This window comes from Numenius arquata, chromosome 2 (assembly GCF_964106895.1).
Source record: "Numenius arquata chromosome 2, bNumArq3.hap1.1, whole genome shotgun sequence".
NCBI lineage: Eukaryota > Metazoa > Chordata > Aves > Charadriiformes > Scolopacidae > Numenius > Numenius arquata.
The window spans coordinates 106,967,902-106,986,067 of NC_133577.1; the positions used below are offsets into that span (position 1 = coordinate 106,967,902).

The window sequence follows — 18,166 nt, forward strand, 5'->3', positions numbered from 1 at the left end:
AAAAACTTCTTTCCTGGATATAATCCCAAGAGTTACCAGTTAGAATAACTTGGCTCATGTAGAAGTGAGGGTTGTCCAAAGGCAATTGTGTCAGGCAGTCCTCTTCCTTGGCACAGAGCAGGGTGGAGCTGAGGCGTGGGGAACTGAGTGCCCTATTCCTCATCACATGAAGCAGTGAGGTTTTCCTCCCTCAGCAGGATGCACATGTGAAAATCTGGTAATATTTTGATTTATTTTCTTTGATCCATGCATGGTGTGCTGCCACCTCTCATGCTTAGCCCCAAACCCTGCTACCAGGGCAGGGATGTCTCTGCAAATTTTCCAGGGCATATGGATAGTGACTTCCTTAACTATAGACCTGCCTTCCCTGAGTTTCTTCTGATCCCTACGTGTCTCAGCTGCATCCTGTTCCTCCCCATATGCATACCCTCTCTTTCCAGTTTTCACCTAGTTCTACATCCCAGTCCACCGTCAGTAGCCTGTTTCTAATATCTCTCAATCTGGCTTTTCTGTCAGTTTCTTTTTCCACCTTCACAGCAGGTAAGGAAGCACCTACATAGATGGATTAGGTGAGCTTTGGCAGATCTGTGACAGCTGTGTGCTTTAACAAGGTACCAAGTACTTCCTCTGGGATGGAAGTAATTCCATCTCAGCTCCAAAATACTTTCCTATGTGAGTGAGGAACATATGTAGCAGCATGGACTGTGGTAGCCTACCTGGTCTATTAAATATGCATAGAGCAAGAATTCCAGCATTTGGGAGCAACCAGGGATATGAAACATTTTAGCTTGCATACAAGTAGGCTTTCACTGAGGCTTGCTATGCAGAAAGTACCCATGTGTGGAGAGCATACCAGAGTAATCTGAATATTCACCCAAAGCATGATGTATAAGCACAGAAGAGGAGTAACAGGCGTGAGTGTTTGAATTGCCCTGATGTGTTTGCTATTGGGTCAGGACTACATATTTTCCTTTTGTTTGCTATTGCACTCTACTGTAGCTCAGAAAGTATTTTGACAACATCTTTTCATAGCTTGAGTTGACAGATTATGCCATGATAAAAACTATAGGTTATTAGAGTTACAAGCTGTAATACAGCTCAGTGGAGAATTATTCTTAGCTTGTCACAGTCTCTCCCTGATAAACTAAGAACTGTCTAATGCACCTGTCTTACATACTGCAATACTCTTTTTCTCATCTCTAATATAATTTTTGAATGTACTTTAGTTACTTTTATTTCCAGTATTCTGCTCATTCTTTGGTTGCACAGAAAAATATATGGATATAGTTTAATAATACTGCAATTTTTTTGTGCATTACCTTTTGTTGTCTTACAGACAGTTATTTGCAAATTGAAAAACACTGCTTTAAATCATTCGCTGCAGATCTGCAAATCCTTTCGTGGTTGTATCTTAAAGGAGGGTAATTTGTTGATTGAAGAAAGTATTGTTAATCTATTGCGTGACTGAATGTGACATAAATGGAGAAAGGATTGTCGTCTCTCTTTTCTGTTCTTGTATTTATGCCTGCAATAGATTTCTTTTGCTTCTTTTAGAGAAAGTCATCTGCCTTGTATTATCAACTACTCCAGGAAGGAAGAAGGGTTACTGGCTGACTTGGTCAGTAGGTCCAAGGCAGTTTTAGATTCTGAGACCAGGTGGAAAAAGGAAAACATCTTGCCACATTTGAGAAGTTCTGGGGGAGACAGGTAGCTCTTGGCTCGTTACACTCACCTATTTTTGTACTTTTAAAATTTTGCTTTGTATTGCCAAGAGAAGCAGGCTTGCAGCCTGGCCCTTCCTTATATAAGGAAACAGCAATAAAATAACTCTCTCTTTTTTTCCAGACAAGAGTGGAAGCATTATGCCTCCCCATTTGTAGTTGGACCTAACATGTCTCTGGAGTATTTGCAGCAGAGGTACAGAAGAGTCAAGCATTACCCTGTTTTTATGGGTGAGGCACTGTGATAGGACATCAAATGGCTATTTCACTCTCCAAATGCACAGATGTGACTGTGCATTAATTCTTGAGCACAGGGCAATGTTTTGTACTAAACTGTCGCAGGACAGATGAGCTGTCCTTAGAATCAGACTGGTTCCGTTTGGTTCACTCCAGCCTCTCCTCTGCAAAGAATGCTTCCCTTGGCGTTCCAGATCCTCTTACTTAGGGGGTAGCTGAGCCAAAATAAAACCCTGATCATCCTCAAGGGGACCGGGGGGAATAGTGGCTGTCCTCAGGATTCCTGCTGTCATTCCCTGGCAGCCATACAGAAACAGTACAAAGTATTTCGTGAATGAGTTGACTGCATCCAACAATCTCAGCCTTATACTTAGGGTGGGGTTTTTTTTTGTTTTGTTTTTTGTTTTTTGGGGTTTTTTACACTTACAATGCGACACTGCAATTCATGTGCCAAAATATTTCAGCCTAATTTGTCAGTTAAGCAGGTGGTTACTGGACTGGACTGTGTGTTATGGCACAGTACAGTCACTCTCAACAAGTAGCATGGAGCACACTGTGTGAAACAGAGAAAGGTTTGCCCATGGGCAGGTGATCAGCTGCTTTCCAGAATAGCTCAGAAAATATCAGAAACCTTGCTGTCTTTTCCTACACTATCTCCACTCAGCAGAGTGACCATTTCTTCATTGTTGTTATGAGTTCAAATTGGTGGTAGCTCATGACTATCAAGAGCCACGCCAAAAGAAAAATTAAGATATTTCCAATAAATACTTCTTTAAGGGGAAAATCCCTGCACAGCTAGGTATAAGCCGTTCCTTTAGGAAAGCCCTACAAATGAAACAGTGGTATCAAAAGCTTGTAAAAGGCTGTATTGTTAACAAAGAGCATTCAGTCCAACAAGCGGCATTCTGATCTTTGCATAAGTGAGACAGCCAAGCTGCCATAACCAGAAATAGTCTTCAAAGGATAATTTTCCCGGGAGTGTTATCAGTGAAGCTCAGATCTTCAGAGGTGTAGAATTCCCACCTCCCCAAAGCCCGTCACGCAGCCTGCCTGATGGTGCTGCCCTCTGAGATGCTGAGGGGCATAAAATCCAGGCCAGAGTCCAGAGTCAGGCAGTGAGGCAGTAGTTTTGTCTTTCAGACATCTGGTAGTTCTTCCACTCTAAACTCTTGACTAGCAAACTATTGACTCCTATAAATTGACTACATTGCAGGGATGAAGCCCGCATTGTAAAACATATTCCTCTGTCTTGTTTAAAGTTGGATTTATGCACAAGCAGCTACTTCCATAAATATGTGCCTCCTCACCAACCTAGGTTCAGTCTGTGCTCACTCCATTACCCTGAAGGAGCAGAGGAAATAGACTTTTTTTTTCCCCCTGTAGACTATGAGGCCTCATGATGTATGAAGCTAAAACTTACATTCATCATATTTCTTTTTTTACAGATCAGGATTGCAACATGCCAAAGGATATTTGAATACAGTTCAATGTGTCAGTACCTAAACAATACCTTTTTCTGAAAATCTTCTCTTCACATCCATGCAGCTCAGAGTGCCTGGAAATATGTTTCAAGTAGAGCTGAGGGGAATTTCTTTTAAAAAAAACATCATGTACAAATCTCAGGATCTCCCGTGGCAGGGGCTCTGTAGCCCCATAAAGTAACATATTCCAGTACTAGGAAGAGGATTAACTCCATCCCACTCAGACCCAGCACAATGTCTTCCAAAACCCACTTCCTTCTTGTAACCCTCTCCTGAAACTGTGTTTTCCAAAACCGGGAAGAAGTGTTACTGGTGAGGTTTGACCAACAACAACTGCAGCAGCAGGATTTTGCTGTTCCTTGTATATAACACTCATAATCAGGTTTGGCTGCAGTTCTTAATGTCTGCAGGGTTATTATTGTAAAGAAATATTCCCTATTATTTAGAATTTTGTGTTACATAGAATAAATTAAAACTGCAATTCTAAAGGGGGGAATTCAGCTGTTTCAGTCCCTAGAAATCTTTGCCAACAACGCAAAAGTTATTTGAGAAATTTTTTTTGTGCAAAATATTATATTGTTTAGCCATACACAGTTTATGAATCTGGTAATTTTCTGTGGTAGTGCTCTCTGGCCATTTGTACCTGTCCATCTGATTTCTCCTTCCAAATTGTGGCACTTTGGATTTGTTTTGAATTTCCTTAGGTTGAGTTTGGACCATATGTCAAAATTCTTTTGAATTCTGATCGTGTCTTCCAAATTGCTTATGCTTCCCCTCATCTTGGAATTCGCTCTTTGTAACTGCACTCGGTATTCCATGATTTAATTTGTTAATGAAAAAAACAAAACAATGTATAGTGTTTTTTTTGAGTTTCTGCTCCAAAAAAGAAATCCACCTTGATACTATACTTTCATTTTTTCAAATAGCTGTGCCTCATCTGATAGGTATCTTATGGAAACAGTGTCTACAGACTTAATAAAGTCACACCGTTTCATTGCTAGTATTTCCCCTTTGTTCACTAAATCAGCTAATCTGTCAGAAACAATTAGACTAGTTTTACATGATGTGTTCTTGACAAACAAATGTTGGCTGTTTCTTGTCATCTTCTTATCCTCTAGTGCTGGTAAATTGATTATTTTTAGGGTGATGGTGCGAGTGCAAAATTGCAAATTGACTAGAAATTAAAATAAAAATAAAGCTAACCAGCCTTTTCATTTCCCAGAATGAATGAAGTACAGAAAGATGAGCATAAAAGATGAAAATTGTATTTGACTTTCAAAGTTCTTTCATTTCAAAATCCAGGATGGGGACCTTAACACTGAAAAATGAAATTTCGAGCTATGGTATTGAGATTGAGTTTACTCATTTGGTTAAATCAAATAACATTTTTCTCTGTACACACACAAGAGATTAAAAACTCCATGGAGCGGCATGCCTCTAACAGTTTTCCCGCAAAATCCAGCCTCCAATGCCATAGTTCATGGGGAGAATTTCACGGATAGGAATAAGATGACTTAATTTTAGAAATCCCCTTCAGAAATTCTTGAAGTTCATCAAGAAAATGTATATGCTGTAAGCTTAAAACCCCACTAAATCCTGCAGTTCTCATTTTGTTTCTGTTTACTTTTATCTATATCAGAATACAAAACCTCTCTGCAGAATATTTTTATAGAAAAAGTAAAATGTTTTTATCGGTCTCTGCATTGCTATTTCCACCGCTACTAAAAAACATATTGGTTTTTCTCCCTAGGTTATCATTTAGATTATTTTTCCACATTAACCATTTTAATTATTCCAAGTAACAAGTCAGAGTCAAAGCCAATGAAAACAGTGGTATCTTGCTGAAAATTATAATTTGTACATTATATCAATTTTCAGTTGAAAGTTATTGCCCTCTATATTGTATAGCATGTACTTTGACTCATTCAGAATGAGAGTAATTAAAGGTGGTCACAGAGGATTGAAATCAAAGTATGCTGTAATACTGGTTCTTGGATTACCAACTCAGGTTGATATTCTCAGGTAAATATGAGATACATATCTCAGGTACACAAATTCTTTTGAAGATGGGACTGTAAAATGGGGTTACAGAGACTGGAGGAGATGAGAAGGAAAGAGCTGGCCTAAAAAAACAGATGAATAAAATCATACTGCGGCATAATCCATATCCACATTAAGCTCACTTTGCCTGTATAATAAGATGTAATTCTGCAGATGAACATTCCTTGTGTAGGCAAAGCCTTATTTAACAGGCTGAACTAAAAAATCTTGGTTCAAAAAGGTGCTCAGAGGGGGGATGAACAGACAATTGTATATTCTCATCATAAGACATTACCACTCTTCTGCTTGTTTGCTGCAAACGCAAAATAATACAAAACAGTAGAGATCATCTCCGTGAGGTGGGACTTCATACTGTTTAAGTGGTCTACAGCTCCTGCATGCTGAGCTCTGCTGTAGACAAAGCCCTTTAGATGGAAAAAAACATTTGCATATTGCAAATAGCTAAATTTTTATGAAGTAACCATTTTAGCCTTTCATTGCAAGTGTCCTGTCAAAGACACTTCTGATGTGAAGTCTGCAGGAAACCGGCAAAACAGTGTGTACGTTGAAGATGGAATAATATGGGCATTATTAATGTTTCTTCATTAAATATCTCTAAAAACATTTTGAAACACGAGTTGTTTCCATGCAGATGACATGTATTATTACTATCACTTTTGTTCTTCCTTTCTCTTTTATTGTGGACTGTTTTAGCTCACACATTATACCTTGTTTTGCCTTAGACATAATTTCTGTGAGGGGCATCTTCGGTGTTAAAATCCAGTGCCCGACAGCTTGGAATCCTTTTCCTGGGCCACTTGATGTTACTGGAATATTAATAACACTAGCACCTTGTCACTGGGTTTTATAATTACCAGGTTTGCAGAAGGGAGACAGACTCATGGTCTTATGATCATAGATGTTAATATTCCACAAGAAGTTAAACTGTGAGAGGAATGACATGGGCAATTTCTGGGCTATATTGCAACACATGCTTCTTTCATTTTTGTTTTCCGGGAACATTTTTTCAAGTGTAGTTGATGAGGAATGTATTGATACATTTAAATAGAGGTCAGACTGCTCCGTCAGCCCGAATCCGAGAGACAGCACTAGGTGTACGTTGTTTTTCTAATAGGAAGTCTCCTGTTTTCTATAAATAGACATGTTTCAGTTCTGATTGTTCTGTGCTGAAATAGCTGGCTAGATATCTAATTACTCTAAGTAGAAAACACAAATAATGGCAGGCATTCAACCCCTCCTGAAAAATTGTTCCTAGCAGTTAACTGTTCTACTTCCTGGGCACTGGCTCGGGGGTCTGGGGGCCCTTTTTCCTTTTCTTCTCTTCGGTACGTTCATATCGATCACTCTGCTATGTCCTAAAGGCAAATGATACACAGTGCAGCATATCCTTTCGAGTCAGGGATCAAATTCATCCCTGGCCAGGATGTGTAACAATAAACAAGGGAAGGAAATTAACTGCTTCTGAGAAATGGAGTTCCCTCCAGCTCCCTTTCAATTTGTACACAGCTAGGCATTGTGCTTTATATGTAATTATAATGATTTATTCAAAGGTGTTTACTAGTCAAAGGCATAACATCTTGCTTATCTGATAATTACACAGCTGGTGAGGTCATCGAGTAGGTTGTTAACACTGTCGGTCTTTTGCACTAAAATGAAGTATTTGCTTGTACATATCTTTAATGTTTCATTTGCTATCTGTGCCATTTTTATCTACCTGCAGGTTTTTGTTTGTTTCTTTCACAAAGAAGCATATAGTGAATCTGTCTAGCCGAAATTTCACATGCCTTAATTATGTTTATACCATAATACTACTTCTCATAATGTGAAATTGAAGGATTCTTTATAGTAATGGATGCAGCGGAACTGAAAATTCAACTGTTCAGCTTTGTTGCACTGCTTATAAACATTAAAAAGCTGATAGTTACTTTCATAGTCCTGGACCCATTCTACACAATCAGTTCATTACTGTGTTTAATGTAAATAGAGTGTTAAATCTCCTTAACAGAAGTCTTCACCCTGCTTGGCGTTTGCAATTGCTATTGGGATAGGAAAAAATTACATTTTGGAGAGGGAAATCAGCCAAAATAAATATCTCTGTGGGCCATCAGTGGGACCAAATTTAGGGGGTAATCTAATAAAATTAGGAAGGTATCACAGATGGAGAGCATAAAATGAAATAATATGCATTTAATCTTCCCAGCCTTGGGACAAAGAACCAACCAACCAGTTCACTGAAATAGCTGTCCAGCAGAGAGCTTTGACCTAATGCAATACCCTGCCTTGGATGCTATACAGCTGCTCTGGCTGCCCTTGCTGTTTGGAAGTTCTTAATTTCTAATTGTCATCCTGCCACTGAAATAGTTTACCCTTTAATGAATGTATTTGTGGTGTCCTCAACAGATATAATGATTCTGCTAATCTTTTGAGAGATGCCATCATCTCTAACTAGTCCAGATTATGAAAGCTGTATATGGAAGAAAACAAATAACCACTTCAGGGAGCTGACCAAGCTCGTTCGAAGCTACACTGACATTTCTACACCACATCACTTGCTGTGAAATGGAAAAACTCCAAGATCTTCTAATCTGTAATGGTGTTTTTATTGGTGCGATTTAGTTTTGTCTCTTCTTCAAGCAGCCATCTCTGACTCTGATGTTGCTTGTTTCCTGATAATAGAATCCCGTGGTCTCACAGGTCAGAAAAGAAGAATCGGAGCTAGCTCAGAAGCTACCTACTTGCTCAGTGAAACTTAATTCCCACTTATACACCGGGTCTAGATGTTGGCAATCCAGTGTCTAATATTTAGAAAGCTGCTACACCAAAATTCAGGCTAGAAACTCCTGCTGTTTCCAATAGCCTGACCAATATTACTTCCTGTAAAATTTACTACCAATTATGGAAGACCTCAGAAGATCACACTGCATATCATGGATCTGCTTTGTAAGTGTTCGTGTTGAGGAGTTCAGAAAAAAGAACAAATTAAAACAGCACCATGTTATCGAACTTTTTCATTTCTGAATGCTAAACAGATCAGACACCTGCGGGCTGGACATCAGTAGGCAGGTATAGCAGGAGGTGCCAACTGTGAAATATCTGAATATGGTTCCAGAGACTGAACTGTGATAGTGAATGATAGAAGAATAGATGTCTTTTTCCCTTCTATCACCTGTAGCTGTTCATGTACTTAGTGCTCCTACAGTTTGTTATTCTTCAGGATTTGGGTCTAAGTATTTTTTTGTTCAAATAGGAATTGCATGACAGTTTCTTTCTCACTACAATTTTTTTTTTCTTTCCTGATAGGTGGTATAAGCCCTTGGGATCTTTTGATCTGCTTATCTTCCAGAAAAAATGATGGTACTGGCTGCATTCAAATAGATGACTTGCATCGTCTAGAGTTATTCCAAAAGGTATGGGACTATTGTGCTATACTTTGTGGGAATGACAGGACAAGGCTAGCCCAGATTTTCAGCACTCACTCATAAAAAGAAAAGTATCTGATCCTCATTTTATACTGCAGCAGCACAGTTGAACAGCAACTAAAAAGTTTTTTCAGGTTTCCTATCTACTGAGAAATACTTGTCAGTTACCAATGTTTCATTCTTTATATCACACCCAGTGATCAAAAGGAATTTCTCATTTGGACGTAGTATGCTATTTTGAATGTAAGTATTTCAGTGTGAATACTGAACATTTTTACAACTGAATGTCAAGTTTTCCTTTTCTCTTCTTTAGCTTGAACTTTTGCATTCTTGGCCACCCTCAACTGGCACGTCAGTCAGAAAAAGTGCCTACAGAAGTCAAAAGCAAATTTAAGCAATTTACCCCATTGAAGAAAGGGGATTTAGAAATGGGGAGAAACAACTAGCCAATTCATGCAATGTTTCAGAATAATAGCATCAGCAGAAGATAGCTGGTCTAATTTAGAATTCACATCTTATATCAGTATTGAGTTTCATCTAATGTAATTGCTCCATTGTAAACATAATTCAGGCACCTCTCCAGACGATGACAGTGCTCCTACAATTGATAATGTGTGAACAGTGCTCCTACAATTGATAACGTGTGAGTTGGATGGGTGTCTTTCTCCAGGGCCTTCATGAGAATTCCTTTTTCTGGCACTGCAATCTGGTTATTCACAGTCCAAAGCATTGGTGGTGCCAATATTTCCTGGTATTTTCAGGACTTTTTTTTTTTTCATTTGAGTATGTTTTGGGCACAGTTAAGGTTACTTAGATATGCAAATATCTAAATAAGCACCTGACTTGACTTGTTGGTGAAAATATGCAAGTGAATTAAACTGAGGGCTTTGTTTGGAAAAATGTGACTGAACTATGGATAAAGCTTGGTTTATATTTCAAGTACAATGGAACACATAATAATGGCAAGACCCAAAACTATAGACTCTGAACTGAGGGATGGGGAGAAAAAAAGCTGCTTTTAAAAGGTATTTAGTTCAAGTGTGAGTTCATAAGGATGCAAAAACCACTCTGTGTCCACAGAAGTCTGAACTAGGAGCATGTACACTGGGGTTCTGAGGGACAAGATGCCTTATCTAAGTGTAACCAAAAGGAAATTGTTATAGCAGTTCCAGTTTGCTAGAAATATACATGCTTGGGATTCAGATCTCAGATCATAAAACACCCCAGGCTTGTGCAAGCCGCTTTTTGTTCATTCTACCCATATTATCATATCTGAGCCTCTAATACTGTGCAGTATAATAACCCTTACAGCACTCAGCAACATCCAGAAGTTTCACACATGAATAGCTGAGACATAAGGTGATCAAAGGAATTGTCCAAGTTCCCTCAGGAAGTCTGCAACACAGCAGGGACTTAAACCAGACGGCCCGTATCTCCGGATAACTTTAAATATTGGACTAACATTACTCGTTGTTGGCACATCCATACCATGGTGCAAAACAGTTCTTTGTTGCAGAGACTGGATGTGCCAGGTTAGCTTACCACTCTTCCCAAGCACAGAAATTCAAGAGGCATAGGCTATTTCCATGCAGTGAGAGGCAGTGATTGGTAACTGGCAGTGAACAGAGAAGCTACAGAAACTGGAATGGGGGCAGAGAAGGGGTGAAAACTCAGCAGCCAGGAGGAAAACTGTAAGTCTAAAATTTTGTTTTGTGATGGGCCATGGAGGAAGAGCCCATACTTTAACTTCATTATCCCACGTTGCAGGAATGGCAAAGTTGTAATTCACTACTGACACAGGCAGGAGTTTTGCACATGAGGTGTCTCTGACAAATTGAACACAAACCTATTGAAGGCTCCAGGAGAAAGAGCATTTTTCGGAATGAAATCATTAAAGCTTCTCTTTTTACATACAGGTAAATCTGCTTCCAGAAATCCAGCATTTCCTTTGCAGAAAAGAGGGATTATGCCAGATAACAAAAGCCTTTTCAGGTAACCTAATTTCTTCAAATCTGTGTATGTGATGATGGTCCTTTAACAGTTGTCACAGGAAGTCTCTGAAATGACACTGTCAGACTTAAAGTTCCTTTTTATTTTTAGTCATGAATACATAGGGGGAAAAAATGAAACAATTTCAGACACCACTTAAATACAAATTACAGTTATGCAGTATCTTCTCAGGTGAAGATACTACCTTGTTTAGCCATTGCACACTGCAGAAATAATTTGGCTATAAGTCTCTTATTTTTGGACCGTTTTGTGTTAATATAGTATATTGATGTTTACACTTCAAAGCCCTGGGTTCGGTGTAATATGTTTGTTCAGCTTTACAAAAATGTTGTGGCATGGAGAAGGAGTAGGAGCTGGAGTTTGGTTCCCATCCAGACATAGTTTACTGATAAAAACCCTTTGTGTATTAAGATCATCAACCAGAAAAGTTTAAAGGTTATGGGCCTGTTGCCAGAGAATTCTGATTTACTATGGGTGAAATTCAGCTTTGAATAGAAACTGGAAAAAACTGTTGTGCACCATATTAGGTGTATTTAAACTACAGAGGGACACATTCTGATCTCAGTTACACCACTAAAGATCCAACATCAATGCTATTTTGGATTTATGATCTATTCAATATAAACTTTGCTTATAAATAATCTTGTCCTTTTTGGTTTTGTATTACAATAACAACCAACCCCACATTTATTCCATTAGTATTTAGCTTTGTTTGCAGAGAAATATACAAGATTGATTGGTCTGATCCCCTCTCCCCACTTTCCTTTTCACCTTTTATATATAATGCTATATTTAGCACATAAGGAAAGGATTCATTACATCTCATTTAACCATTTAGAAATCAGGTATCTTCTGCACCGGTATTCCAGTCTTCCCCTTAAGCCAGTGGAGAGAGAGGGGAACCTTCAAACACTTAATCATTTTATCCTGAAATAGGTGTTTAAAATAAGTGTGTTGAATTACCCTCTGCAGGTACTTACTGCCCAATTACCTGTCACCACTGACTGTAAATGAAGCCTAGACGAGTAGCTTAGATTAAATACCTCACACTTGGATGCTTGACTAAAGTTGAGGGTAGGTGGCTCCTAACCTAAGCATACCATATTTTCCCTTTTCATTTTTTACTGTTTCATCTAAAGATTGATCAATATTTAAAACTTACGTGAAGTGTTTCCCTTAAAGAACTGTATGTTGAGGGTCAGTTTAAATTAGACATTTCCATTTTCCTGGTGCAGTAAATTGTCAAAACTGATCATAAGGAACGCGCAGTATAAGGAACATCTATCCAGGTCCCAGGAGGGTTCTTTATCATGAAGTCATATTACAGCAGGTAAGTGATATATTCTGTTCTGGATGAGTTTTAAGTATGTCTTCAGTGATGCCTAGTGTCTTGTTTCCCTTGCACTGGAAAGTGAATTAGAAAGTATTCTGATACAGTACCAGTTTCAGACAAACCTGAGCAGATTTCCAAAAATTTCAAGCACTTCAGGAACTGGTAGTTCCTTCTCACGTTGCAACAGACTGCCTTTAAAAAACATTGGTTTGCCGTGCTACTTGGAGAAAGGCCAATTGCGGTAGTTTTATTATTTTGCTACCGCAAAACCACAAGCACAAGAGGCACTCACCACACACAGAGCTTTCCTCTTAAAATATGCACATTTTCACTGATGTCCATAAACTGTGGTACAAGCCACTGTGTATGCGGTTTGTTAAGCTATCCGGTGTTTTCCCTTCTTTAGGGAAGGGCCATTTGCAAACATCTTATTCCATACTTACATTATTAGTGCTTTCCTGGCATTCTGGAAAAAAGTCAGAAAAGCCATTCTGACTGATGCTGAAATTCCATTGAAATCAAAGTAGTACGTGTGCTTGGCAGCAGGGGTCTGAGTCCTACCCATTGAGTAATGGAGGATTATTCTAGCAGTCTGCTGAAGGACTGTCAGACAGAAAAAGGTCCACTCCTCACATTTCAGTTACCAGTAAAAAAGATTTTGAACCTAAATTAGCTGTAGTGTTTTAAAGTTTAAAAAAAAAATAAAAATCTGTCTCTTAAATCTAGGTGTCTGCACATTAGTGTGTGGCCTAGGGGCCAAGGTAGCTGTTTCAATGCAAGGGTCTCATGTCACTTGAGATGCCATGGAGAGTCCAGGACGCCCAGTAGGATGGGCAGATTTGGCACAAAACCTGTGTCTTTCTGGTCTGGCAGGTGGAGGCTCAGAGCAATATCCTATGGTGTCTTAGATGGCGGTAGGTGCCTATATGTGGACACCTGAATTTAACGCTTGGTATCTAAGTTCCCAAAATTAACAGAAGTATAGTTCAGAGTGACCAAGCCCAAAAGAGCATTTACTTTCAGCTGAATTGCTCCATTCTGGATGTATAGACTACAGTAACATCCACTGAGAGGACTGGGAACTTAGATGGTGGCACACAGGGAGTTATCTTTATATATACCAGATCTCAAAGCGTCTCAATCCAGAAATTAATCCCTTTCAGTATCACTGGACATGTGACATCTAATTTACTATTAGTGAAATTCACCTATAGAAGGTGAAATTAGAATCAGAAGGGTAAATAATTTGATTTCAGGTTAAGATGACAAAAAGGCAAACTTTAAAGCAAGTTTGAGCCAAGATTTCATAGACCCAAGATTTCAGATCCTCTCCTCCCCTTCCATTTATCCGATAAAGCCAGCTCTTTTCCTTTCTTTTTCTGACAGACATTTCTTCCCAACTGCAAAGTTGCCAATTATTAGAATTTGTCTGATCCTCACTTTTAAAATTATTTGGGGAAAGAATGGTTTTCATCAATATTTTCCCCACAGAATTTTGTTTCCTTTTAAATCAGTCACGTACTTTCACTCTTGTGTGTTTGAGTCCACAGGGCTTCTCTGTAATTCTTGTTGAAGAGGATCAGTTGGTTTGTTATTACTGTGTTTGTCATTTAGTCAGCCCCCCAAGGAGCCAAGCAATTTCCTGTAAAAGTGAAAACACAAAGTTTCTGTTTTAAGAATTATGTGACCTAATTAAAGGCACACTAAGTTGTAGAAAGAAATAGCAGGCAGCAAGATGGAGAGAATGGCATTACTGGATTTACTGTGTGTATGACACTGTTGATATTGATAAGCAGTGGGTACGAGAGTAAAGGTTATTTCTAAAAAAAAAAGTTATTGTATTTGTTGTTGTGGAACTCTTAAGCTGCTAGGTTTTGTATTTAAGAGAGCATGCCCCTTCTCATATCCCTGTTGTATCAACAAGGGAAAGAAAATGAGTTGTAGAAAATACCAGGTCAGTGTTTGTTTCTTTGCTTTGTCTCTTTAATGGAAAAATCTTTTTGTCACTCTGAAAATTCAGACTGGTTCTATCTGTATGGGGGGAAAAATTACACACATACCAGTGACGACGCCTTTTCAGGAGACAGGAGAGAAGCTGGGAAGAGAAAAGAAGTTAGGAAAGACAGACTGGAGGAAGAATTTAGAGGAGCAAAAAAGGCAAAAATATGTGATGTGTGTGAATAAATTGGATTGCGTAAGAGAAGGAAAGAGATGAAAGCAGTTGCTGGAGGATGAGTGTATGTTGCAGTGGGTTTGTGATGAAGCATAAGAATGGTAATGGATCTTAAAATTCAGTACAGAAGACACTGAGAAGTGCTTGCTGCTCAGTCTGAGAAGATTTGTTTCACTCCTGCTTTTGCAGGGCATTTGGCCCAGTTTTTTAATGAGGTTCCTGAAGTCTGCTCACTATTTGGGACTTGGGCCATGAGGAGGTTCTGGAATGGCTATTGAATGACCAAGGAGGGCTCCTGGCATTTATTGCTTAGGTCAGCAAAGACTGCAGCTGTTGCATGGATCTGTGAATGAAGTCTTCCTGCAAGCAACCCAAATCTAGAAGCCCTCTGAAGTTGGAAAATGACTGGCAAAGATATTTCAGGTGCTTTTACTCGGTGTCCCATCACACATGTAGTTACAACTGGGCTTGGCTGCCTCCTGCCTCTGAGCTGAGAGGTGGAGAGGACTAAGGTCCACAATGTCAGCAGAACTGCCCGGCCTCAGTTTAGGGCACAGGAAAGGCATCCCAATATATGCACAACAAATACAGTCTTTGTCAGGTTTTGCCTGGGGAAGCAGTGGGAATGCTTACAGTACTGCCTCCCTGATTTTTCTGTTCCCTAAGCAGTCCAGGCTAGTCTGTCTTTCCACACAGGCACTTGTCTTGCTTCATCACTTCCAGGGCCCAGCCTGTGCCATGCATAGCTGTTTCCTCTACCCATCCAGCTCACCAATTCTTTTTAAAGTAATACTTCTGCTGTAAGCCTCCCTTCTGCATTTGTTTTTAGTGTCACTAGTGCAGTGACTTTATAAGCATATGCCAGCCTTGTGTGCTCACTTGGTCACCTGTGGGGCTGGACAGTGGTGTTAATCACATAGAAGGTCTTGGGTTAAGCACAACCCCAATGAAACTGGGTGGGAGGGAGAGCTACAATAATGCAGATGTGTGACTGTGCTCTCACTATGTGATATATTTACTGTCTGGTGCTAACCCCACTCCAGCTTTCCTCTCCCCCTGCCTAGCAAATCTGCCCTGCCTGTCCCCAGCATCCCTGGGTTACTCTGGAGTCAGTGGGAAGCGTGATGAAGTGAGGGGAGGAAGCAAAGCCTCATTGTGCCACCTATGTAAGAGAGAAATTCTAGATTAAATTTACTTTCTGTTGTAATAATTCAACACCTCTGTGACAGAAACATGCTTCTTCATAGGGGAATGCGTTTCTTTTGCCAGCTGGGCCTTGTAAATGTCTGCACACCAGTTGTGATCAGTTTTGTGCCTACCACCTTTCTGCTACTGAAGTTGCTAATAGTCTCAAGAATGGCCAATAAAATCAGCATCTGATTTATTTTTTTTTTTGAGTTAATTTCATTATGAACTATGTGGGGCAGGATTTTCTTTGTTTTACAACAAGGTCAGATCTCAGATAGGACAAAAATGTACTTCTGAAATAACCAATATGAGGAAACTGAAAAAAGAAGAAAAAGAGCTAAATGAATTTAATTACTTGGCCTATAATATTCTATATTCTACCCTGTTACTAGTACAGAATTGTAGTTGTGGTTCTAATCATGTAACTGAGCAACTGAATTGCTTTTTCCAGAGTTTTATAGCTTATCTATAAATTTAAGTTATAGTATAAAGGCTGCACACAGAAGAAGCAGCCCTTCCGGATTATGTTGAACACCCTCCCACCCCATCTTTTAACCGTGAGGATGCTTTAGGAATGAAGAAGCAAACACTGTATTTAATAAATACTGTTTTCCATGCACCTGCCAAAACAGAGAAGCAAAAAACACGGTATATTAATAATCTAAACTGAAGCTGTATTTGCTGATGTTTTTAAAGGGGAAAATAAACAACACATACATTTCAAAATTATGCGCTATCATCATTTTGTCTTTATAACTCTGAAACTTCACGGGTGTTTTTTAGCAGGAATTTCAGTGCATTCCAACTCACAGTTTAAATTCCTTTCCCTCTACATCTGCTTTACTATAAACATTTTTTTTTTTTAAATACTAAATATACTTTAGATAGTTTAAATACCTAGAAATGTCAAATGGTTTGAAATTTCTCCATTCAAAATATTCAGGGTGACTTGCTTTGAGATTAACTGTATTACAGAGGGAGGGATCACTGCATCTTTTGAATATGAAAGCCTTTTAAGGACAGCTAGATCAATAGTCATTAGTGGGTGGCATATTGAACCTGCAGCAATGTGCACATCACAAATGAAGCTTATAACACGTCAGAACCATCACAGGAGTGTTAAGTATCAAGGAAGAAACCATATTCCTGTGAAATCAATGGAAATTTTGCCAGGACTTCACTGGGGGCCAGGATTGCCCCTAGTCTTCCTAGCTTCCTTCAAATACCCAGCATCTGCTTTGAGTTTCACAGCCACCCTTTTCTAAATGCATAGGTTATTAAACTGTGTGTTAAAGGTTCTCTCTTTTTCTTTAGCAACCTCAAGGCATAATGTGTAAACCATAGGAGAGTACTTATCTTTGTTTCAGAGTCTTTTCACCCGATAGGTCAAATGGATAACAGGAGGCAATTAAATGGAATAGGTCTGCTTTCTGTGACGAGTCTGCAATGACCTCAAGGCATGTAATGGCAGTAGTTCAACTGAAATCATCCATCCTCCAAAATCAACACTGAAAAATGAAAAAATGCACTTTTAATGCTCATTACTTTCATGGTTATGCAGCTCAGAGCAGGTTTCTATACATGACTGAGCAAAAGGTACTGGATAGTAGGCTTTATTTTGACCAAAATCCTCTAGTCCCGGAGGTGCTCGGAAGTCTGCCTAAGACTCCATGAAAGCTTTTTAAGCATCTCCTGATGTGAAGCAATCTTTGCAGCTGTTTAACACACCTTTCCAACCTACAAAGGCTGGAAAATTGCCCAGCTGTAAATACCAGAAGAGGACCAGATTGTACCAATGAAGCCTGCCCAGTCTGTTTCAGAAATAAGCTCTTTGTGCTCCAGCATCCCACACCAGTCAGGCAGATGGATGACCCCAGCACAGGATGCAATATGAAGTTCTTCTAACACCGAGATGCCCTGTCAGAGGGCAAGCCTGCAAGGCAGGCAGAGAGGACTTGTTATCAGTCCTTCCTGAATATTGTGCTGCAGAAGCTGCTGAGAAATGATGTGAGGTGGCGGTCATTCTCCTTTTTTCCTGTGCGAGAGAATTTAGGCTCCTGCTAGAGACAGATGACCACTATGAAAATCTAAGAAGTTCAGAAGGCTTCTATGAAGATGGAAAGTTTCCTGTATACTTTTCAGGATTAATGGACTTTCATGATCTGAAGTGATGTTTTTCCTCTTAAAAAGAAAAGCAATTGGATGAAGATTCTGCAAATACAAATGTGCCAAGCTTACAATGTCCTTTATGAAAGAAATGAACAATGTGCTGGGCTCAGGACAAAGCCCAGCACCTCAGTTGCGTTTCATCCGTCTCTGGCCTTGTGCTTCATTAAACAACCATTTGTCCTTTCTCCATGTTTGAAGTGTGTAAAATATCGTCTATTTGATCTATTGAGCCGATTTGAGTTAAAATATTTAAGAAACAAAACCATATCTTAACCCTCCTTGTAACAACAAAGGGTAATATAAAAGGAAGGATAAAGAGAACACATTCTCATTCATCATCTGTTTCCTCTTCTTTCAATTGAGTGTTACTCAGT

General features: G+C 39.2%; 1 protein-coding gene across 1 annotated transcript in view; it reads left to right on the forward strand.

Moving 5' to 3' along the window:
- The window catches only part of CPED1 (cadherin like and PC-esterase domain containing 1), a 145,275-nt gene that overhangs the window by 24,949 nt on the left and 102,160 nt on the right, over positions 1–18,166 (forward strand). The window contains exons 4-5 of the mRNA XM_074168371.1: positions 8,801–8,907; positions 10,836–10,911. Of these exons, the coding sequence (XP_074024472.1) occupies positions 8,801–8,907; positions 10,836–10,911 (183 nt within the window). The remainder of the gene's footprint in view (positions 1–8,800; positions 8,908–10,835; positions 10,912–18,166) is intronic.